This window comes from Triturus cristatus, chromosome 5_2 (genome assembly GCF_964204655.1).
Source record: "Triturus cristatus chromosome 5_2, aTriCri1.1, whole genome shotgun sequence".
Taxonomy (NCBI): domain Eukaryota; kingdom Metazoa; phylum Chordata; class Amphibia; order Caudata; family Salamandridae; genus Triturus; species Triturus cristatus.
This window is the reverse complement of record NC_140588.1, coordinates 365,806,649-365,831,285: the sequence shown is the minus strand read 5'-3', so window position 1 is coordinate 365,831,285 and position 24,637 is coordinate 365,806,649. Positions and strand designations below refer to the sequence as shown.

At 44.3% G+C, this 24,637-nt stretch overlaps 2 protein-coding genes across 9 annotated transcripts in view; one reads left to right on the top strand and one right to left on the bottom strand.

Moving 5' to 3' along the window:
• The window catches only part of FARS2 (phenylalanyl-tRNA synthetase 2, mitochondrial), a 1,670,666-nt gene extending 1,668,873 nt beyond the window's left edge, over window positions 1-1,793 (bottom strand). For 7 of the 8 annotated variants that reach the window (XM_085607206.1, XM_085607204.1, XM_085607202.1 and 4 more), the window contains exon 1: window positions 1,278-1,325. The gene's annotated coding sequence lies outside the window, so the exon portion shown is untranslated. Of the gene's footprint in view, window positions 1-1,277; window positions 1,326-1,659 lie in introns of those variants that run through there. The other variant, XM_085607209.1, reaches the window with a different exon arrangement.
• LYRM4 (LYR motif containing 4) overlaps window positions 1,511-24,637 on the top strand; it is a 369,677-nt gene continuing 346,550 nt past the window's right edge. The window contains exon 1 of the mRNA XM_085607213.1: window positions 1,511-1,648. Within this exon, the coding sequence (XP_085463339.1) occupies window positions 1,551-1,648 (98 nt within the window). The 5' untranslated portion in view covers window positions 1,511-1,550. The remainder of the gene's footprint in view (window positions 1,649-24,637) is intronic.

The following is a 24,637-nucleotide window of genomic DNA, read 5'->3' as shown; positions in this document are numbered from 1 at the left end:
GTGTTTTTCTGTTTTGGATCCATTTCACAGGGGAACAAATAAATGAATGGTGGAAAGAGAGAGTGAGAACCGTTTCATCAAGTCACGGTTTTCAGCAAGTGCGGAGGAGCTGCTAGACAGAAAGAGAGGGAATACGAGGAAGAAAGAGAGGGAGCAGCTGCCAGCGTCAGAGCTGAGCGTACACTGTCCTTGTCTTCTCTTGGCAAGAAGGAAAAGACAGAGTCCTTTTCCTTCTCAGCCTGACCTACCCGTCCCCGAACGCCGAGCCTTATCTGTAGGCCTTGGCTATTTCTGCTATCCTGGGACGCATGTTAAAAAAAAAGTAGGAGTACGGGGTCTACTCAGTTAAGGATGTAGGGGCATGCTGTGCCCTTCTGATCCCGCCCACTTTGACCACTGCTTTTGAAACACAGTCAGGACCTGCTTCCGTCAATGGTCCCCGTCCAGGTTGGAATCATCTAACTCTGAAGTACAGCACAGAACACACATGGAATTTTTACCCATTATTTTTGTTAAAATGACCTACACTTAAGATCCCAAAAATTATTTTGTGTGTTGTTTCACCGTTCGATATTTAGTCCTGTTCAAACTAACTTGTTCCAAGAAAACATACTTACTCTTTTATTGATTCATCATGTGACTTGTACATGTCTCATGTCTGCATTACTCAACACTGTGAGCTCATTTATTGCTTTAAAGTCCACTAATCACAAAGCCTGGTTCTTTGGTGCAAAACTAGGTAAAAGAGGAGATAACGCCCGGTGTCTAACTGGCCCCCCTTTTGCTTCACTGCAAAATTTGTAAACACCAAGAAGTGATTCCGTTCAGACAGCATCTGTCAGACTATATTCAACCAAAGTTTAATGCAAGTGCATATTTTTCATTCCAGAATTGCAGAGCGCCCAAAGGAACAGAAAATATCAGACCTGGACGTGCAACACACAATTGCAAAGAAAAAAGAAAGGGGTTTCATTTCCTTATGCTATAGACTCAATGTAAATAAAGGAGGCTTGGCATTTATTCGTGTGGTTCTATAGAATTTCTGACACTTTTAAACTCAGTGTATCTCTTTCTGCAGCCTTGTGGGCAGTGATACTGCTCGCATCATACCAAGGTTCAGCAAAATAACATATATCATACCTAGACACCTGGTTTCGTGCCCCTGCAACTTACGTTTACCCACCAACCCTAGAAGAACCACTGTGCAGAGGCATCACAAATGCACCGTCAAAGTTTACAAAAACTAACAGCCTCAACACACCAGTCTTCTTGCCTACCTTAGCACACTGTTCCTGCGTTCAGCTCTTTGACATACTTCCCGATTCAATAAAGCTGCCCGAAACGCGCCTGCTTCTAAAAATTTCCAACCACAAATCACGCACACACATGGGGAAGTGAAAGGTGAATCATATGTGTGGGGAAAAAATTAGTGCTTTAAACTTATGACCCTCCACCAGAGGAACTAAGCAGATAGCAAGTCCTTTGAGGATAGGCAGCATATTGGCTTCTTTTTTTAAAGGTCCTTCGAAGCGTTCGGGGTCCATCTGAACATGTACTGCAAGATGGCGGCGCCCAGCAGAGCACAGGTGCTGTCCCTGTACAGGGCACTGATGCGGGAGAGCTCTGGCTTCAGTGCCTACAATTACAGGTAGCGCTTACCTGCGTTATAGGCAGCCGCAGTGTTTCATGTGCTAGTTTCGGACTCTCCTGGATATTCCGCTTATTGTATGCGTTATTTCGCTCTGTTCGGAACAGAGCAGTGTTTACAAACGTAGTCCCGCCTCCTTAGACACGCCCCCTTTCCCCTCTATCACATACTTTTCGTTTTAAGTAAAGCTGTAGAATGCTTTATATGAGCACCTGTATCGTAGCGCTATTACTTATGCTAAGGAAACTCTTTCATTTTAGGCATTCGGTTGTAGGAGATTCACTAGATGCGGACTATTGTGCTTTATTCGTTTTCCGTTCATTTGTTCCGGTTGTGGGCAGTGCAAGAACATGCATTCAACAACAATTTACTCCGGTGTTTGAGAGAAACCACAATTTTTTGTGCGGTGAGGGTACAGAGAGCGACACCATGCGCGAACTCGGGAGATCACGGGTGCCAGTCACGAAGGGCTGTGTAATATGAGTAGGAACACGGCAATGAAAACCAGTCTATTACCTGCCATTACCCACCGGTTCTTTTTTTTATTACAAAGTATACCCCTGAAAGAATTGGTAACAAGGAAAAAGTAAAGCTGTTCTGATTGTACTAAATAAGTTACTAGCTGAAGGGTAAAGCATCTACTCCAGAGAAAGTTTGGTCTACAATGCAAGTAAAATATTGGTTTAATGGGATTGCTGAAGAGATTTCTGTAATCTCTGAGCAAATGCTTGTCGCACAGAGAAGTAGTTTAGGGAATTAATATGCCTGCTACTTTGCTGAGCATCTCGTGTATCTGATAAATTACGGATTTATATTGATTATAGAGTTTACAATGTATGGGGTTCAAGTTTTGCTTCTTTTATCCGTATTTATCCACATGTATTTTGGATTTAGTGGACTGACAACTCGTATATGTTCATATTAATTTAATTGATAATTGCACACGCACCCTTGGATATCTGGCATGTTTTGGCAGTATAAAAGCCATATGTAAAACAATGTGTTTATCAGAAAAACATTAGCATTTTTTAAGAGATACCTTAGTGACTTTTTATTCTTCATTCAGAAACCTCTTCCCTTGTTTTAAGCTTCCCTACATATCAATATGCATAGTTTTACAGCCTGAAAAATTGAACTTTTGGTGCCCTGAATATCTAGGATAGTTAAGTCAATGCGTTTGTTTCAGAGATCTCTATTGAATTTGCAGATCATACATTTAAATAACAGTATGTTACTGGATAGCTGTACATAAAGATCAAGGTTTAAACTTGAATTCTTGCAGGTTTGTTCTGAATGTTTCATTATTCTAAAGTTAATTAAATATGTTCCATTGGGTTGCAAAAAACATTTGTTATTAAATGCTATAAACAGTTGTCTATATTGTGTACTATATACATTATTATGATTGGGAGTTAGCACAATAATACGCTCAGTGTATTTTTCTTTCTCACTATGTGCTCCCAGCTGGTAGCAAGGTGTGAGCATCAACTATGTTCGCTGTGACTTCCATCTCCCACTTCCAAATAGGAAAAAGCTCAGTCAAAATGAATTACAAATTGCCCAGGAAGTGTGGCAGTTTCAGCCCTGTTGTGCTGGAGAGTGACGTCAATCCCCTTAGCCTGCGACATTCTACTCCGAATGGAGACATATACAATTAATATGTACTGGCACCACTGCATTTGTCCCAGTGTTGACACACTAAACTGTGACACGATTTGCTGTGGTCTGTTCGATATTATTTGAACTTCTAGGGTTAATGCCGCGGGCAGCATCTGTGCAGGTCTTGCAGCACTTCCTCTGAATGCCTGTGTCTAGTTGCTTTTTTGAGGCTATCACACAGTCAGCAAGGCTTTCCTCTCCCCATTCCTAGGAGAGGCTTAATCCAAGGCTGAGACTACTTGTTTACTTAAAGTGGTAATACTTGACACACAACAGACAAGCTAATCGGTACTTTGTGTTACACCAAGTTGAGATAACCACAGTGCCTAGGGCCATATTACATACAGAATCCAGAGAGCGTATTCGAAGTGTGCACCCATTTTCTTCTCCCGGGGCACAGTAGTATTAAAGAAGGGAAAGCAGGTGCTTGTGTGCCCTGTTCTGTAATTCAGACAGTATCGGCATACACATAGCGCCATTGCTAACTTATGGCGGCATTCCCTTGGCATGGACCGTTACGCTTTGCAGATGAGGACACACTTTGCTCTTCACCTCTACTGTATTATGGGCGCAGACACACACATAAGGAGGCTGTGAGGAGGCACACTGAGTCAGTCCACCCCCACCCCTTCCTTCCTAAGCGTGCCACCTGAAAGGAGAAAACCATCTTGCAGGGGGTTCTCTGACACTTCCCCACCCCCCTTTTAAGTCAAGCCTGATCCCGCTCGCACTCGGAAATATGGAGTAACTTGTTTTTTTTACAAGTAAAGGTTGTGTGTACCTGTTGGTTGGGTGACATGGGTAAACAAGCATTGGCATAGCCAATAGGTCTCGCCTTTGGAACCGTATAAGTGTTTAGCCATTCAACACTTGATGTTGTTGCACCAATGATATTGTGCTGGATAACTAAACACTTACAAGGTCCCAAAGGTGAGACCAATTGGCTATGTAAATGCTTGTTCATCTTGCAGTAATGAGACACCAGTAAAAACACATTTAGCTCATCCACATGTAATTTTAATATAGAATTGACAGTTTCAGAAAGGGAGAATGTCAAGTTAAGGGACATAACTTCACACAAACTGGGGAAGCCATAACTAAAATACTGTACAACCAGAGGTAGATGTGTAAACCAATGATTAAGCATTCCACACTGAATAGTATGTAGGTGTGGGGTCATCATTCAATACAAATGCACTAGTGTACAGTAATTGTACAAGATGTCTGGATTGTTCTACCAGCAGTTTTATACTTCTTGTAGGTTTAGGTCTGTTTACAGAAATCATACAGCAGTCTTCTGATGCCTCCTACTTCCTTTATGGGTAAGCTACCTCTGTATGTGCTACTTTCACCTGTCAATTGCTTGTTCATCGTGTTAGAGAATATTGCGCTGCTGCTGTCTCATGTACTTTTATTGCTTTGTGAATCTATATATAAAATTTCCGCTACACTAAAGACAAAACAATTTAATTGCCAGTTCTAGTTTCGGTGTGTGATGTGAGTGAACTCACACGAACATGAGGAGAGTTTTCTTTTGTTTTTTACATGTGAAACAAGCAGTTTTTGAGGCAGACTAGGTGACTTAGTAAAAACATTAAACATAGCTGTGGAGTGGCTCCATGTCACATATAGCATCATCTATCAATTCTGGCATTTCAGCCAACAGCACTTTCGAAGCTGTGATTTTGAGGCCATATTAAATGTGATAAAAAGCAAAACTACAAACCCCACAATGCAACATGCTGTTGCCTCAAAGGTCCGTCGGCTAGACTGCCGACTTTGGTGCTGGAAACCAGTGTTCAAGCCTCTGGGTCGCGTCCACATCCTGTGATTCTGGGCAAATCGCTTAATCTCCCTGTGCCTGGTTTTGTAACGTAACTGGTGCTCATGTAAAGCGCTCCAATACCTTCGGGTCAAGTTCGCGCTATATAAAATCTGCACAACAAAAAAAAAGTCAGGAATGGCTGCTGGTCTTATAGGCCCTAGTGCCACTTGGCAGACTCAAAATAAAATGTAGCTCCTCATTGTCTGCTCTCTGTCTTGTAGGCAATCATGGGTTAAACAGCTCAGAGGGTGAGAGGGCAATAATAGCATTACAAATGCAAATAGGATTATATCCCAGCTAACGGGCGGACATTAACACTCACTATAATATAGGCATGTTAAAAAAAGGATGCTATTTACCAGACCATAGCTGGTCGTGGCGCAGCAAAAATAAAGGAAAAATAATATGCTGGCGCCCCACTTCCCGTCAGGGGGCTCAAGGGGGGGTTGTAGTGACGTAGATGGCACGTCTGCATCCCCGCTCTGATGAGCCTGCCTTGAAGTGCAGTACCAGGGACGCCAGTAAACCAAGGTTTCCGTCACAGACTGGAGTCTGAATCAGTTGGTGGAGATGCGTGGGCAGTGAAGTGAAGAATACAATTACTTGGTGCAGTATTTGTGCGAAAGAAATCGGCTGAAATCAGGAAACTTATAAAATGACAATTTTTTGGGGGGTGTATATATACCCGCCAACTCCTAGTTAAAGTTCTGTTTACTATAGTGGCCAATACAAGGAGTTGGGTACTTAAGCGTTCCGGGTTATGGCAGAGAAAGGAACAGAAGGAAATTAACTGATTTGCACAGGATCACACAAATTAGTGAAACTTAAAACATAGTTTCAATAGTTTCAATAGTTCAACAGTGGACAGTATAACCACTGGGATACATCTCACCACTAGACCCCCCCCCCCCCATCCAATCCACCGTATCTCAGAACCAGTCGGCTTTTCGCAGCTGTGATTTGTGAAATAAATAGTCCTGTTTGAATCAAAGTGGATGCTTGTTTGGTGTCTAGGGAAGGCCCCTTCAAGGTGAAAGCAAGAGAAGTTGAGCGGAAGAAAGAGGGGGCGAGAAAAGATGGCAAGAAAGAAAGAAGTGGCAAGAAAGAGGAAGCGGAAAGGCAGAAGGAGAAATAGAAGAAACAAGAGAGGGGGAAGAAAAGTTGCAAGATGAAGGGGCAAGAAAAATAGGAGGGATAGATATTTAAACAAGCGATAATGAGCAAGAGAGCTGGGGCAAGAGAAAGTAGATATAGAAAGGAATAAGAATTAAAGATGGCAAAGGATAATAAGTGGATGAGAGAGGAGGGGTGGGTGACAGAAGGCACAGGAGAGAAAATGGGGCAAAAATAGACCTGGCAAACTTTTTTACAAAAGGAGAAAAAAAATCACCTTATGAGAAAGAAGCACTAAAGTGGGAGGGCGATAGGTAGAGCTTTGGGACCAGGAAAGCCAGAGCAGCCACCCTACCCCTTCTAAAACCCAAGAAAATGCTTGTAACAAACTTTTAAGCCCCAGGGGAGCTGAACCCAGCACTGGCCTCCACCTCACTTGTGCTCGTCATGTGATAGCGACCATTCATCATGTGAACCGGTGGGACTGGGTAGGGCGGTGCGAGTTAGCAACTCTCTGCATAAGAGGCACGAGGACGAGAGTGAGGGAGTGAGCATGGGGACAAGAGAGGAGAAAGAAAAGGAGACAAGAGTGATACAGCAAAGGTAAAAGAGTGAGGGAAAGGCAAAAAAAAAAGATGGTGGAAAGCTAAAGGAACAAGAGAGAGAAATGTAGTCTGAAACAAAGACGGGATCGACATAACAATAGCCTCCATAGTGCGTTGGGCCCAGAGAGAAAGGGAAAGAGTGAGATAGAGAAAGAGGGGGAGAGAGAGCGTGAGAGAAAGAGAGAGCGGGAGAGACAGAAAGAGGGAGAGAGAAAGCGAGAAGAGAGAGCGAGAGAGACCGCAATCGTGTGTTCGCTTGCTGGCCCGGGAGTGGTGCGTGCGTGTATGCGTGCACGCGCAGTCTGCTCTTTTTCGAAGCACATACTCATGCTTGTGGCGCGACGCTGCACACTCCCTCAAGGTATATGCTACCACAAGCACGAGTATGTGTTTCGAAAAAAGCTGAACAACGGCTAAAGGTCCTCCTATGCAGCGCATGCGCGACCTAAAAAGGAGGAGAACATTTGAGAAGGATGTTTGATGGTTCATAGTAGTCAGGAAGGTTTTGGATGAGTCAGAGTGAGGAGGGATGACACAAAGGTTCAGAGGAATTTTTATTTTATTTAATAAAACCTGAAATTAACTTAGACATAAACATTTGCATATGACCCATACCCATATGTCTACAGAATATTTATCATGGTCTGATGTGTACAGTTATGTTGTGGAGAAGTATGTACATTTTCTAACGACATTTCTTAGAGTTTTAGCAGCAGGCATAAACATGTTTCTACTTATATGGTTTACCTGCTTATAACAGGTACCATAGATAATTGTACAATGACTCATGTATAACAATTTCATCTATATATCGTGCGAACCATAGTTGGTCATGTCTGAGTATGCTGTAGTGGTACATTGTTGTGAGTTTATATGTCATGTGGAGAAGAGCCAGCTCTTGAGTAAGCTTCTGAGGCTAAGATGGTTGTCAGTGCATGTTTGTGTGAGGGAACGGAATTCCAGAGTTTGACTTAGACGCAATGTAGGATAGTGCCAACACCTGATATGGGTGACTTTTAAACAAGGCTCTGAAATAAGACAGGAAAAAATAACCATTAAAAGTTCAACGTTAATGAGAAGAGAATAGTCAGGAACCAATCGTAGATGGAGAAATAAGTTTGACCTGTACTCAGGTAAAAGAGGTTTCCTATATGGCGCCTTGGAGTCAGCAAGTGCAAACATGAAACTCTCAGCAGAGCCAGAGTAGACATGTTTGTTTAAATCCAGTAGAAATAATGTAGTATACACATATTGTTATTTAATTAAACCAAGAAAGGACACTGTTCCTAAGGTAGGGTGCTCAAAAAACCCCACCATAAAGTAAGAAAAAGGGATAGAGAGCCTAGGTATAGTTAGGGACCCCCACAAAAAAAGGAGCAAGAGCAAGTCTTTACTCCTGTTGCCCTCACACACCCCAAAAGTGTCATGCTTCATCATCGGGCATTTGCTCCTCGTCGGGCCCGGTGCTGCAATGCCTGACGGGTCCCCCGAAAGGTCAATTTAGCAGAGTTCTTTTTGGGTTAATGCCGTATGGTGCATGTGGGTGTGTTGGGTAAGGGTCCCTAAAAGAGGGTGAGAGAAGTGCGTGCAAGATAGATAAAAATCAAAATGGGGTTGCTAAATCAAAAGGTAGGGCGGGGATTATGCCCAAATAAAATAGATTAGAACCCCGTGGGTAAAAAGTTACCCCGACAGGTATGATATGCCTGTCGTCGACCAACATGTTTCGCGCCTCTATTGCCACATGGGTCGTTGGCGCTTCTTCAGGATCAAAAAGACATAGTGAAGTGCACATGAAGAGAATGATTAAAAACAAATACCCCCATAATCAATCAGGGCGCGCCATTTGCCTGTTTCCCATACAGGGTGGCGAACAGTGTTGCAGCTCCTGATGAGTAACCTAGGATAGAAACACCGGATAGAGGACAAACAGTATGTGCATCAGTACAACTTGATGCATCAAAACGTTCCACAATCGTGTGCACGACCTGCCACAATCAAAAACACACAAGATATTGAGAGGGAATACCCAAGGTGACCCTAATACCGCCAAAAACATCCCCCATCTTGGACACAGTCATGCGTGTACCTGCCTGTAGGTCTAGCATACACAAAAAGTGGCCAATCTAGTGTGTACCTTCCATAACAACTGGTGGAGCCATGGTGTCTATATAGTAAACAGACCCTTAATCATGATTCATGTGCACATAGGTTATGTTAAATGCTAATATCAAAATTAACAGGAATGACCAAGTTATAGAACTAAAGTAAGCAAGCTGAGCCAACAGAGTGCCAAAAACAAGCCTTACCCGACAATATTGGGAAAAGTACTCCTGTAGCCAAACGCGGGACAACCGCTCCTTCGTGGGCTACAAAGGGAGCAAAGTAGGACAAGAGATTAAAACACCAAGGTAGGACCCAGGCAATATAGGGGCTGTACGCGGACCGAGCACTCCTTGCTCGAATAGTCCGTCCCCAGGGGAACCCCCGATGTACTCACAGTCATAGATGGATGCGGGATACAATGAACCTGCCCCGTCCACACGTTTGTAGAGGGAGGAGCACTGAATCAGGGACTCTATTTTGAAAGGAGCATTGGCGGCGCCTACTTCCAGGGCGTTCAAACCTGCCGAAAAAGGATGTGCGACTGCGCAAAAGACTCGCGGTCAAACGCATATGCGTTACTGGGTGGAACTACTCACCCGCGTATATGCGCATCAGTCCATTAACGGGGGAAGGTCTATTTAAATAATCTCTACTCCACTATGTCCGAAATTCTTTGAAAAAATATATTGATAATAATCGCACCAATCCAAGATATCTAAACTCTCTGTACTAATTTATACAGGTAGGGGTAAACCTACAATCTTCATGAAACTCCCATGTAATGTCCAGGGGTAAAGGCTATTAATGACAAGGCACACAATCATGCGTTCAAACCGCTGAATAGAGGCATGTTAAATATTGAACATGGCCCAAAGTAGTAGAAAAAAGAGGCGAGAGGGGGGGGTATGAGAAATCAAACCTGCCATCATCCTACATAAAAATAAAATAAAAATCAGGCATGGCATAGGCATCAACAGTCAAAGAGCAGGCTAACACCAGGTATAAGGGGAGGTGGAAGTGCAATCTCGTGTGTGAAAAGGAAAGGAAAAAAGAAGGGATAGAAAAGAGTAAAGTCCCTCGGCAAAACTGCCGTGCTTGTACTTTATTAACAAAAGAGGGGGGACCGAGAAACGAGTTATGGTCCAGTGTCCATGCTCCTCTCACATGATCATTAAATCAAGAAAGGACACTGTTCCTAAGGGTAGGGTGCTCAAAAAAATTATATACACATATTGTTATACATTTTAGAGAGCACCATCGTGTGCAGTACTACTCAAACCCTATTGACTATTGGTTACAGGAAAGCAGCACATGGTTCAAAGTACCAAAACCCGCACTCACATTGAGGCTCCCCTCTCAAATCTTTATTTCCATCTAACCTCTATCGCCATGCCAAAATGATCTCTCCAAGGGTCTCATAATTTGTGAAGCTTTCCTGGACATTTCTGGCCCGAATAGATCACCTTTGGCTTCCATGCAAATGTCAATTTCATTTTGCCCTTGTATTATCGTGGGTGTAAATTTGGCTGTTGAGTTCCTCAGAATGTCTCTTTTTTGCCATCATGAACTCCAAGAGACAGAAGATTCTTTTATACTTTGTTAGCTGATTATCTCCTCAAATCCCATGTATAGCCCTGTGAAGTGTTAATTGTGTGTCTTCCCCAGCCACTCTTGATATTTCTTCTCCTATGACTTCCCTGAATAACTTTATTTGTGTACACTCCCACAGGTCGTTTAGGAGGGTAGCCTCTTCAGAATTGCATTTGAGACATACTCAAGGGGGATAGACCCATCTTATGTAACAGACTCCTTTGATAGTATGTCCTGTGCAATAATTTATCGAATTAGTTTGAAATTGGATCAGATCGTGACCTCTGTTGGATGTCGCAGTGCAGCATACAAGTCGTCATGTTCTAATTACCTTATGTCATCTTTCCCACAGGTGTTAAATGATCTGAGATATTGCTAATGATGGTTCTTTAGACTTGAAATATGACTATTTCCCCTAATTGTCACCTAAAAATATTCTTTCTAGTGGGGTTTCACTCTCAAGTACTGTTTAATCTTCATCCAGTTTAACAAAGGCATTTTTCAACTGTATATATCTGTAGTGTTGCAAGGGGTGTAAGTCATTCTGTTGTTGGAGTTGTGTGAATCATTGTTATTCTTTTACTCCTAGTATATTTCCCAGTTGTGATATGCCTACAGCATGCCATTGCTGGAAACCATTAAAAAATGTGCTGCTTATCCCATCATCTTCCCCGTCTATAGTGGGGCCTTCGTTGTTCTCACCTCATCCCATCATAGAAAAGCATTGGCTATTTTCCTTCTTTTAAAAAAAATAATTTTTATTTGATTTTTACCAAGAGTTAGAATAATCAATAAAATCGTTTACAGATACAAAATAGATCCAGTCAGATTTAAAATAGGTGAGATTAGATAATATACAAGAGAATTAAAAATTATTTAATACGTTAAGCCAAGATGAACAAAATAAACTTCTATCTGGCTATGACCAATGCCAGTGAGCCCATATTTTCCCCATTTTTTAAAATTGATCGAGGTCCCTGAACTTTAGCGATAGCGGTTTCACATTCATGGATTTGACAGAGAATGGTCCAAAAATGAGACACCTTAGGAGGTGTAGAGTCAATCCATGCCCTAGCGACTCAGAGGCGAGCGTTAACAATTATAATCATGATTAATGCTCTCAAACTGGGATCCAATCCATCTTTACCACCCAACATAATTTCATTATTGCTCAGATTGGTTTGAATCACAGTATGCACTGTGATTAATTCAGATAAACTAGCCCAATAACCTTTAAGCTTAGGGCAGTTGATAAACTTGTGTACTACATCTGCTGCATATAGCCTACATTTGGGACAATATGAACGTTCTGTAGTCCTAGCCGTGCCCCATTTCGAAATACGCTCAGGTGTATAATATAGCATACAGATTGTCTTAAATTGTTGTAATTGTAGACTAGTTGAACTAATTGACTGATCTAAGACAGCTAATGAATCCTTAAACTCAGCCATCGTAACTGTAGTCATCAGGCATGGCTCGACTTTAAAGCAAGTTGGGGGCTATCATAGGAGACACAAAGCATGTACTTCTGATAAATTGTACTTATACTGATCATCTTTGCTTCCTGTCCAGAGTAATAAAGAATGAGAAAGTAAGTTGTTGCTATATCACTCCTATACTTATGGTCATTACGAATATAGTCCCTAACCTGTACGTATTTGAAAAAGTGTTGCTGCGGGAGCCCAAATGCAGCCTGCAATGAAGTGAATGTCTGAAAGCCATGCCTTTCAAACAACTGCCTTAAGTTAGCTATACCAGCCTGTCCCCAGAGTCGCCTGACATTGTCATGAAATATATTGGGAAAAGGAGGATCATCCCATAGCGGGACCAACGAGTGGACAGTTGGTAATGAGAATCTTGTAAAATTCCTTGCCAAATTCAGAATATATCCCTTACTACTTTGAACCTCACCAGTTTGAAATAGTTGGGGTCCATCAATTTGTGTAAAGCTAATCGAGAATCAATACCGAATGCTAGTTGATACCCATATTCAATTGGTCCAGCCTTGATCCCAACCAATAGACTTCGAATACGGCGAGTGAATGATGCCCAAAAAATTGCTTAAAATCTGGTAGTCTAAATCCACCCTGCGCATAGAGGAGCTTCAACAAGCGAATAGCACGCCTGGGTCTCCTATATCCCCATATGAAGCTGCTAATTGCCCTGTCCAATTGTTTTAAGAAAAGAGTCTGGAACTCGAAGTGGTATTGAACTAAACAAATACAAGAATTTTGGTAGTATACTAATTTTCACAATATTACACCTACCCAAGACACTCAGTGGGAGTTTATGCTATCTGCGAAATTGCACTATGATTCTTTTCAAAAGAGTTTCATAGTTTAGAGAAATAATCCTCTCAATGCGACTGCACAAACGTATGCCTAGATATGTAGCGACATCTGCCATTCCTATCAAAGGGGCATGTGGCTTGAAACTTAAAATAACCCGCGTCTTGGAAAGGTTCAGCTTATAGCCAGAAAAGGAGCCAAACTGTTCAGCTTCCTTAGCTATTATATCGACAGCGTCCCCCGGGTTGCTAGAGAAAACTGCGGCATCGTCAGCATAAGCCATCATTCTCAGGTCAATGCCATTCAGCCGGACCGATTGTATACCTCTGTTCTGATTCAAGTGTCTGGAGCTCGATGAACAAAGCAAACAGCAAATGGGAGAGTGGACAGCCCTGTCATGTGCCGCGACTAATCGAAAAAGACAAAGACGAATGGCACTCGACCATTACCTTAGCTACCGGGTTCTTATAAAGCCTCTGTACGAGTGTAATAAATCGACTGCCTATCCCACATTTATCCATGATCAGCCATAGTGCTTCCCAGTTAACATGGCCGAAGGCCTTCTCCGCGTCTCACATTATCATGCCTATATTATCCTTAGTTTTACCGACCACATCAAATGGCGCAATCGCAGTATTAATGTGAACCGTAGTGTCCTTGCCAGGGATCAACCTATGCTGTTGTTCTGAAACCACATTGTGCATGACTGGAGCGAGACGTAAAGCTAGAATTTTAGAAAAGACCTTGGCGTCTGCGTTAATCAGGGAGATTGGCCAAAAAGAGCTCCGTTCTTCAGAAGGTTTGTCTCTTTTGAGAAAGATGGCAATGTTGGTACTTCCCCATGATGATGGAGCTACCTCTCCGTTGCTGATGGCAATAGCCAGATCTAAGAACTCAGGTACCAAGATATCTATAAAAAGTTTGTAAAATTCCAATGGTATAGAATCTTCCCCAGATGCTTTCCCTGAGGATAGTGCATTTATGGCTGTCACAACCTCATCAAGGATTATCTCCCCTTCAAGAACCTGTTGCTGCTGAGAATTTATTCGAGGCATACCGCATTCCTGCAAGTACTTATCTGAAGTCAGAATGTCGATGCTAGCAGGTCCCCAATATAATTTTTGATAAAATATGGCAAAATTGCTCCATAATTGATTGAGGATTTATTCTCCCCAATAATCCGCTGGATAGTATTATTAGATTTCATACCAGAGATCTGATAAGCCAATAAACGTCCCACCTTTTCCCCATACTCTTATTGAAAGGACCTATTTTTCTAAAAGATGGCAGCCACCCTCTTCTTCAGTCCCCTACTAAACCTTTGGCATTTCTCATTTAGCTTCAATGGATGCTCCTTTATATCCTTTAAAAGGTTTACCTGTGCGTGATCATTTTCTAAATTCAAACACTCCTGTCGAATTTGAACTTCCTCTAGTTGTTTACTCCTATTCTAAATCAGAATGAACCAAAGCACCACCCCTGTATGTATGCTTTCATACAGTCCCAAATTATTGAAATCGGAGCAGTGTTTTTATTTTTGGCAAGTACTCTAGAAGTAAATGTTTCATATAAACTCGATATTCCATACTAGCCAATAGTTTCCAATGAAATGTAAATAACCAGCGGCCATCCCTTACTCCCATGACCTGGACTGCATGTTAAATACAATAGGGTTATGACCTAAAGTGATTTTAGGACAGATCTCAATATATGCCCCTTCCAGGAGCTGTCCTTGGACCAATATCATATCAGTACGAGAATATTGTCTGAGGTGCTGAATAATAAGTGTACACAGGGGTTCAGAGCTCTCTATACATCTACAAGAGAACAAAGTCTAATTAATTCCAAAATGGATGCCAGTGTTTGGGGCATCTGGACACTAACTTGCCGATTAGTGGTGTCTATACCATAATCCATCACATAGTTAAATTCCCCCATTATGATCAAATTCCTACCCCAGTCCAGCAGTTCCAGGTTTAAGTAATCAAAAACTGCTGGGTAGTCCAAATCAGGACACTGACTTATTATCACAACAACCCACCACTTCCCCTGACACCCCCCAACCCAACCTGTGCCTACAAGAGGAAATCACCCACCCCAAATGCTGTCAGCTGGTTTGACAGCTCTCGAGGAGCACAGTGCCCTGTGCAGACTGCCCCATGCTCCCTTAACCACATCACACCCCCTCCACTCAGTGTATAATATAAACCCCCTTTATATATTAGTACTACTCATCCCCTTAGTGCTTCTCCTTCTTGCTTTTATAACATAGATTTAGATAGAAGACTATAAGGTTCCTTGTCTCCATTGAGTAAAAGCTTGTGAGGCTTTAAGTTCCGTAAGAAAAATCTGTGACTGCCCATTCCTGACAACCTTCAATAGCACTGGTTCCTGCAGGAATACCTGCGCCCCAACAGAATGGATCTATCAGCTGGCGTAGCTTCCAGCGCTTATCCATTGTTGTCTTACAGAGATCTGAACATAGGAGGAAAGATGGCGGGCTGAACCCGCGCTGAGATCGCTCCTGCAATGCTCCCAGCTGCTTTCCACAAACACCACTCAGTGCTCACCGTCTGATCGTGCTGTTCCCGCAGGGCGTTGCCTGTGTCCGGCGGAGGTCCTGGTGCCGGGCTATGGGTGGTGAAGGTCTTGTATGCAGTGGTTGGTGTTCGGCGTGGAGCGGGCAGATTGTTGTTGGTCCGGCCCTGCTGGCTGATCTCCCTCTTTCTCTGCCGCGTCATTGCCCCTCCATGGGTGAATATTCAGCGCGGTGGACGAGGGGGGCCGTGGAACACGAAATCCAACGGTGGCTGAGCTTCAACAGATAGCGGACGGCATGGACGAAGGAGAATTAAGGATCCATTCAAAGCAAAAGGCTACTACTACAAAGGTTGGTCAATGCATTCTAAGGGTGCTTCAGTCAAGCACCGCGAGAGATCTATTGCAGATTGGCAGACCTGAAGCTACCGAGCCCTTGCTGGTGGATGTACTGATGAATACAGTGTCAGAGGGCAAGGCAGTAGCAGGCTGACTATCATTGTGGTCCCCAGCATCTGGGATCTAACTTCCAGCAAGGTAAAAGCTTGTCATCTTGCACTGATGCTTGCCCTGATTCTAGCATAGTGTTGGGAGATTCAGAGAAGGAATTGACTCCCTCTGCTAGGGTCCCTCTGTCTGAGAAAGATGGTTGTTCATTTCAACTGAAGCAGATAGAGGGGATTGGGCTGATTGGGTCTCCAAAGTTAAGTGGAGAGGCAGCAATGGGTCTGAGCCCAGGGAATTTACAGCAAAGTACTGAAGTTGCGATGGTCGCAATGGACCCAGTTTCAGTAGCGGATGGCATGGGGCCAGGTGTGATAGAGGGGGCACAGCCTGAGAGCAAGAGCTTATGGGGGATGTGGCATCAGCAATTGATGAGGCGGCTGGTTCTGAGATGTTGCCGAGTTCCCCCGAGGTGGAACCCCCTTGATATCCCTTACGAGACGAGAAGACTGTTAGGGGGGAAAAAAGAAAGTGACCCCTGTTAAAAGGCAGGCTAAAACTGGGAAAGTTTGCTAAGGTGTCTGGAAATCCGAGGTGAATCACTGCCCTGATAGCAGCTCCCCAAGTTCTGAGCGAGGGACCAGGGAGAGCCCCTTGCGGAAGTGGGTCACTTCTAAAGGATAGGTAAGGTTTTTGATCTCAAGGCTGTCTAAAGGTGGTTTCGCCCCTCCTCCCCACCCATCATCAGCAGAGGGCGCAGTACAGTCAGTATCGGATACTAGTTCTATCGTCAGCGAGACTGTCATCCCAGCAATTAGACTCTGACATGTGACTGATGGCCCTCTGGAATCTTCAAGCTGTTCATTATACCAAGGTATCTCTCCTGTCAATTGTGAACCTATAGAGGGGGGTGGGCATATGGAGACAACGGAGCCCTCTTTGTCAGGTATTCTGCAGCTTTTACAGATGCAAAGAACGGAGGCCCTCAAACATTACGCTCAGGTTAAAGAAGATAATAAAAAAAATGCAGCATGCTCTTACAGAGGCCGCCAGTAAGATGGCCAGTTTAGCCGCAGATGTTACAGAGCTCCAGCAACGAGTTGCAGGCGTTTAGGAGGCTGGCACAGCTACTACTAAACTAATCACAGACCATGAACACTAACTACCATATGTCCAACATAAAGTTGAGGATCTAGAGAACAGGCAACGTCGGAATAACCTCAAGTTATTTGAAATACCGCAAGGATAAAAAGGCAATGACACTTGGGCCTTTGTGGTTAGTCTATTACAGAAATCTCTCCCAGACTTGGCAGATTGGGATATGGATTCCCAAATTCAGCCAGCACATAGGCTACCATTGAGTTTTAAGCAAGCAGTAAACTCTAGGCATCCTCATCCTTGCCCCATACTTGTCTATGTTTGGAAATTTCTTCTGCAGCAGGCAATTTATTTTAAAACGCGTCCAACTGCCACATTGTCAGTTAATTTGTTCTCTATCTATGTCCGCAATGGCTATTTTCCATACCTTTTATTATGGCGGTTCCTGGAAAGTTCCCCATCTCCTCTCAATCCTACAAGTAATGTAGGAATGTTTTATTTCCCATTGCCTGTCTTTCTAGACTAACTAACAGGTCCTCCAGGACTTTGAAGGCCCAGTCATTTGCCATCATCATCTACGAGGCCCATAATAGTACAGAACATTAGGCAGTGCTATTCCTCCTGTGTAGACCGTCCTGCATAGGGATGATAAGGCTATCCGGGGTCCTACCCCCATCCCATAGGAGTGTTCTGAGCTTTCCTTCCAGTTCCTGAAAGAAGTAGTCATGAGGTAAAGGGGGGTCTTTTGCACCAAATACTGGAAGCGCTGTACAGATATCACTTTGAAGAGTACCGCACTCCCCAAAATTGGAGGACTCTGCGCTGTCAGTGTCTTGTTTCTTACCTGAATTTCTGCATAGCTGGTTCCAAGTTCTTGACCAGAAATATTTATTTAATTGTGGTTAATTCGATATCCAGATATCAGAATCGGAGGCCATCTTCCCCAACAGTCAGTCTGGACATAGCTGCCCCCACCCTGGGACCATGGTTGGTCCTCAATATGATGGATTTTTGTCAATTCATTTTCTAGCCCGAGACTCCTCTGAACCAGTAATATCCCTCCATTAGAATAGGCATAATTGCATTCGGCTCTATTACATGTCATCCATGTAAAGGGATATTTTGTCTTCCTTTCCATATTGCAGATTGAATCCTTTCTACTCGGGCTGCCCTTGACCTAACAAGCCAGGGGCTCCAAAGCAAGGCCGAAGAGGAGGGGGTGACCAGGGACAAACCTCTCTGGACCTTCATCTCAGCTGAATGGAGTGTGATTTCCGCCTTTTGCCTTTACCTGTGGCACTGGATCTATGTACAACAATCTGACCAATGTTTGGAATCTTAGATGCTCTCCAGAGCCCTCCAACACTCGCAAAAGGTAGTTCCATCTGATGGAATCCAATGCCTTTTTGGCATCACGTGACAAAATAAATCTTAAAGTCTGCTCGCATGTCTCATCTGTCTAGCCAGTTTTGCACACTTTCTCTGTTTTAGTTTGGTAGATTGGTTCGGAATTAATCCTGTTTGGTCTAAATGCACTAAGTCTGGAAATATCTTGATGAGCCTGTTAGCACCTTTGCTAGTATTTTAAGCTATGAATTAAGAAGGGAGATTGAATGGTAGGTGGACCAACCATTCCTTGAATGACCCTTTTTATGATCACTACAGTTATTGCTTTCCAGAGGTCTTCTGAAAGCCTTCCTATCTCTTTTGATTTGATGCACGTCTAGCAGGTGGGGAGCTTAGGATAGAGGAATACTTCCCCTGGTAACCCAGTTGTGTCCTTTGTCTGTTCTCAAGTGCTTGATGACCTCTGCGATTTTCACCAGAGCAATGGGGCTGTCCAGTTTAACTTTGCGCTCATAAGGCAGTTTTAGTATGTTTGCTCTTTGGTGAAAGACCTCTTTTATGTCATCCATTTCTTCCCCTTCATCGCTATAGATTTCTGCACATTAGCGAATTCCGGCATTATACACTCATTATCTCCGATCTCTTGATCTAAATCTCTGATTTACATCTTTATCTTTTGCCCTCTTCTCAGATCTTCCTCCTTTCGGCTCAACCAAAGTAAAAGCTTCTCAGCTTTATTGCCTACCTTGTATGTCCTTTGCTGTGTTGCTATGCATTGAGCTTTGACCTCATTGTTTACTAGTTCCTTATACTCTGCTTGCATACAGTCTACAATTCTTTAACTCTTCATACCTACTATAGAGATCTGCTCATTCTTTCTCTTACTTGTATTTCCACCTTCAGGGCCCACACTTTTTACCATTTCACTTTTTGCTTATGTTTTATTTGTGCTATCACCTGTCCTCTCTTCCAAGCTTTGTAGCCTTCCCAGAGCATCTCTGTTCTTTTAACTGTCCCTTTGTTTTGTTCTAAATATTTGCTCGTAGCTTCCCTTAATGAGTCTGTCATTTCCTACGTTGTAGGTCCCAGGTACTCCGCCTCCACATCCCTCTAACACTGTTTTTCTCTTTCTGTATATTACACATCAGTGCGGAGGGCTCCAAGACTCCCCTCAACTTCAACTCTAGTCCGTCAATCTTCTGCAGTTTAATCCCCAGTATAAATACATAATCTATTTGGAAACTAAACTGGTGCTCCCCCAAGAAAAATCAGTATTGCACCACTTCAGGATGCCTCCATCTCCAGTTATCTGCTAACTCCAGGCCTTGAGAAACTTTTCCAGTTTTGTCTTATTTTTACCTTTTACGGTGGGCTGTTTTGGACCTATCTTTCTTGTCATCCATTGTGTCGTGATAGTCTGGGGTCCCCAGTAGGAACTGACTAACTTTTGTCAATACTTTTTTTGGGAGTCTCAAGGGGCCTTACCACTAACCAGTGTTATTGTCTGCCTTTCCCATGTTTCCATTCGTGTCTTCCCGGATCTTGGCTGTTTGAATGAGAGTCCCTTTTTCAGCATTGCTACTTGTCTCGATCTATTTGTGAATCCTGCTACGAGTGTGTTTCAACCCTTACCTATGTAACTACACCCTGTGACCACCAAATGGCTTTTTTTTGGAGTAGAACTTTATCAGGCTGGTGTCATCTCAGGTATTCGCCTCACCACTCCTCTGTTTATGCTGTCACCCAGCCCATTGACTTTCCATGTCATTCTTGTGTATGGCTGATTCTCCATGTTTTTTGTCAACAGTAGTGGACGGTGTTTATAGTGTTCCTCCTTCTTTAGTACACATTAGATTATTCCTGTCTTTGTTCCGTTAACTTGAAATAACCTCAACTCTGAACAACCCCCTCCCCACTTCCCCCCCCCATCCTTCAAGTCAGCGGATTGCCGGTTCTCACAACGTGCCATCTTTCTTTAGCCTTCATGCTGATGTCATATTCCTATACAAGTCTCCTCATTCCATTGTCCACTCCTAAGCTCCATCTGGTGTTTAAAAATATTAAGCTCTAGGACCATGCATCACCTTTACTTTTACCGGGTAGAGTATCATGTACTGTATTTTCATTGCTCTTAATTTGTTCCTGACCTCATCAAATCTTTTCTGCTTCCTTATGATTCGTAGATCACTTTTTCTTGTTTCGTAGCTGCATTTAGGATCGCATCTTGATCTCTGCAGTTCAACATTTTGACTAAGATCTCCCGAGTGGCGACTTCAATGCAAGATTGCTGGATCAGGGCTCTGTGGGTTCACTCTACTGTAAAATAGTGCAAGAGACTTTCCAGTTGGACAATTCTTCAATGTCACTTTTCTAAGAGTTGCTCCAGGCATCGTCCCTCTGTTCCTTTTGGAAGTCCCACTATTTGAAGGTTACTTTTCCTGGCTCTCCCCTCCACCACGTCTTCAAGCATTTTTAGGTCTCGCCCGGCGAGATTTAATGTTTTGAGGGATTTTCTGTAAGGGGCATTAAGCCCCGCCCCTCTTTTCCATTGGCCGGCGTCACCATTTATGCTAAACGGTGGCCAGCCATTGGAAAAGAGGTGTCGGTGACGTCTTTGCTCGGCTTTCTGAGCCGTCCCATTTGGACGGCCTCGCCTGCTTTGCGTTCGTCGCAAAAGGTTTCTTATCTTTATGGGGCCAAACACATGGCCCCATAAAGACAAGAAACCTTTTGGCAGGCAAGGCTGTCCCCGGCAGAAAAAGCAGAGCAAATACGTCATGGCGTCATGTGCTTTTTTTCTGGGTGATTCTCTGCTCCGAGTTGCCTCCCGCCGCACCGGCGGTGCCTGGCATGGCACTGGCAGTGATCCCTGGTCTCCCTGCCTGGTCGGGGCTGCTGGTGTAAATGGTACTCAGGGCATCTTGGCTTTGCACTTCCAAGGGACCGCAGAGAGCCACCCGAGAGGAGGAGGAGAGGAGGCGGGAGTGTAGAGGGGGTGGTGGAGCGAGGAGAGGCGGCGGAGGAGGCGGCAGCGGAGAGATGGATGAGTCGTCCCTGCTGGAGTGCTCCGTGTGCCTGGAACAGCTGGACACCTCGGCCCGGGTGCTGCCCTGCCAGCACACCTTCTGACGCCGCTGCCTTCAGAACATCGTCACCTCCCGCCGGGAGCTGCGCTGCCCGGAGTGCCGGGTCCTTGTGGCATGCGGGGTGGATGACCTGCCGGCCAACATCCTGCTGGTGCGGCTCCTGGACGGCATCCAACAACGGCCCAGGGTGGGGGGCGGCGGGAGCCCCTCGGAGAGCCTGAGCCGGAGCCCGGGGGGCGGGGGCTCGCCGGCCCTGCACCCCAGGGCCGCCAGCACCGCGGCCAGCCTAAGGGACCTGGCCGCAGCCACCGGCAACACTATGCTCGCCAAGGTAGGTGTCGCCACCCACACACCCATGCCATTTACTCATTGGGCAGTTGCACTAAAGTTGTTTGATTCTTCTGTGGAGTGTAATCATCAGGTACAGGTGCTTTTGTCCTTCTTTATCTGTGCGTCTTTGAATTTTGGAAAAAGGCGCCCTGTTATAGAGTTGTGTTAGGTAACGCTTCTAATTCCTTAGGGACAACACACATCTAGAATCTTTTGGCGTCTTAATTACCGTATTACCGTATTTATGGTGTGGAGTTCAAAGCAGAACTGCGCACTAGTTAGCACGCCCGCTGACACCATGAGTGATCTGCTTCGGATACCTTGTTCTAGGTTCTGCCTACAAATACGGCTAAATAAGTTACGATTTTAGGATTATGAAATTATCTCTGTTCACAGGCATGCAACAGAGCTGGTCAAAAACTAGGAAGTCGACGTTTTGGTTAGTTTGCTCCACATGGGGGTTTGGCAAACACATTGCAGTTGTGATATGCTGAAAACACTCTTGGTGTCGTGTGATGGCCCTTTCATATAAATCTGATGGGGTGATGGAGATGTATGTGTGCAATACATGGTTTTATTAAAAATGAAGGAGCGGCGTTGCTGTCCACTAGTACCGGGGATTTAAGTGGGATGAAAAAACTTGGGGGTCTCTCAAAGGGGCGTAGCTGATGTCATTAAGGGCAGGGCCTAAAACACAGTAGGCAAAACATCTGTGCTTAGCATAGTGTGCCACCGTCTGGTATTTTGCTGCTTGTGTCATTGCATCCAGATATATAATACACCAAGTAACATTACACCTCCAAGTCAGGACTGTTGGTTTTGTCAATGGTTGTTCGTTGCATAAGATAAATAAGCATCAACCAGGGCTTCTTTGTAATATTGCAAATGCTTCAGTTCTGAAATGATGACGTTCTGAAAGAAGTATAACAAGTCTTGTTGAAGTTACATCAAAGGCAGTGATGGGTGATACTGCTGCAGAGTTAAGTTATTTTCTTTCACCCTGAGGGTGAGGGTAAAAATGGAGAGCCTGATAGGGACCCGTCTCAGCACCTGCTGTTTAGAACTGCCAGTGCTGAGCACCGGCAGGACCCGGCCCACTTAAAGCCCTGACTAATAGAATAATAGTTTGAGCGCTGTTACGAGAGTTTCAGCTATTGGCATTGTAAATAACAATACCTTTTATTAATGTTTAAAAAAAAAAAAGCATTATTATTTGTAATGTCAATAGCTCAAACTCGCGTAAATGCGAGACCTATTGCATTGCAAATGCTTATTGAGTCTGCCAGCAGTTGTGTCACTGCTTTGAGCTCCTCCATTTTTGATTTTCTCTCCAGAGCAGTTCCCAGCTCTCTCCCACCCTCGTCTAGCATCCAGCCCCTAGTGCCTGCCCCGGGGATAGATCAGTGCTACCTCTGACGCTTAAATGTTTGCTTGTTTGGTTGGTGGTGTGCCCTTCATTCTACCGGACCCCCAATTAGGGCTGACTCACTTCTTCACTTGACCCTTGCCTCCATCTCGGGAGTGTTTTCCTATGTTTTGGAATGTGGTCTAGGTGCAGCTGGGGCTCCTCATTGCGACACGTGCCACACGCCCAATCTTTGGTGGTTCCTTTGCCAGAGCAGTCCGCTCCTGGCAGGTATCAGGAAAGCAAGCAAAATCAAGGAACTCTAGCTTTATGAACAGCTTGATGATATTTAAAGAGCTAACACATAGGCAGGTCAGAATAACAGAAAGCTAAAAATGCTTAGAAAGGTAAATCCAAAATAAGGCCAGATTAAAGTTATACCTAACCAAGAAACTCAAAAATGGGCACCAAGAAATGTTTGTATTATTTGAACAAACCCTTTAAAAAATGGCCTACACACATGCTCATGCATCCATCGGAGCTGTCTTTGATGTTCAAATAATGCAACTCATTCAAAGATCACCACCGTGGAGGCATGTGCATCCACTTCATTAATCTTTGAAAGGGTTTGTTCAGATATTACTAATGTGGTATTCATTTGTTTCTAACCTTAGAAAAATCCAATTTAAAGATGGCTGCCACAGATATGCACACATCTACTGCTGCTATCTAGCAAATATAAAAACATTAGCAAAGTCAGTAGGTTTCACTGCAGACGCATATTCATATTTTGCCAATGCTTCTTCTTTTCTATCATTACATTGGCTTGATCAGGTGAGTGTTCTCACCCACCCAGTACAAAAAAGTCAATACTTCTAAGAGTCCTGCATCTTCTCCCCCTTCCTTCCTGCACATGCCTTTAGGTAAGAGAAGCTCCCATCAGCACTTGCACCTACAGTCCTACATCATTTTCCAGAATTACTGGGTTCTTGTGGTCTTATTGGGAACTGATGGGCCTTCTTCTGTCTACCCTGTTTCTTTGCTAGGGTGCCCTAGGGAATAGCTCCCCTTTTCCCAGAAATCCTGTTCAGTGCTTGGCTGTGACGTGGCCAGAAGCCTATAATCAATCAATCAATCAATCAATCAATCATTTGTAAAGCGCACTACATACCCGAGAGGGTCTCAAGGCAACTGGGGGGGGGGGGGGGGGCGCTACTAATCGAACAGCCAGGTTTTGAGCATCCTCCTGAAGGTCAGCAGGTCTTGGGTCTGTCGTAGGCTCAGTGGGAGGGTGTTCCATGTCTTGGCGGCGAGGTGGGAGAAGGATCTCCCACCGGTGGTTGTTCTTCGGATGCGCGGGACGGTGGCGAGTGAGAGGTCGGCAGAGCGTAGCTGGCGGTTGGGGATGTAGAAGGAGAGCCGTCTGTTGAGGTAGGCTGGGCCGGTCTTGTGGAGTGCCTTGTGTGCATGGATGAGGAGCTTGAAGGATATCCTCCTGCTGACGGGGAGCCAGTGCAGGTCCCTCAGGTGGGGGCTGATGTGGCTGTGGCATGGTACGTCGAGGATCAGTCGTGCCGAGGCGTTTTAGATTCATTGTAGTCGTTTGATGAGCTTG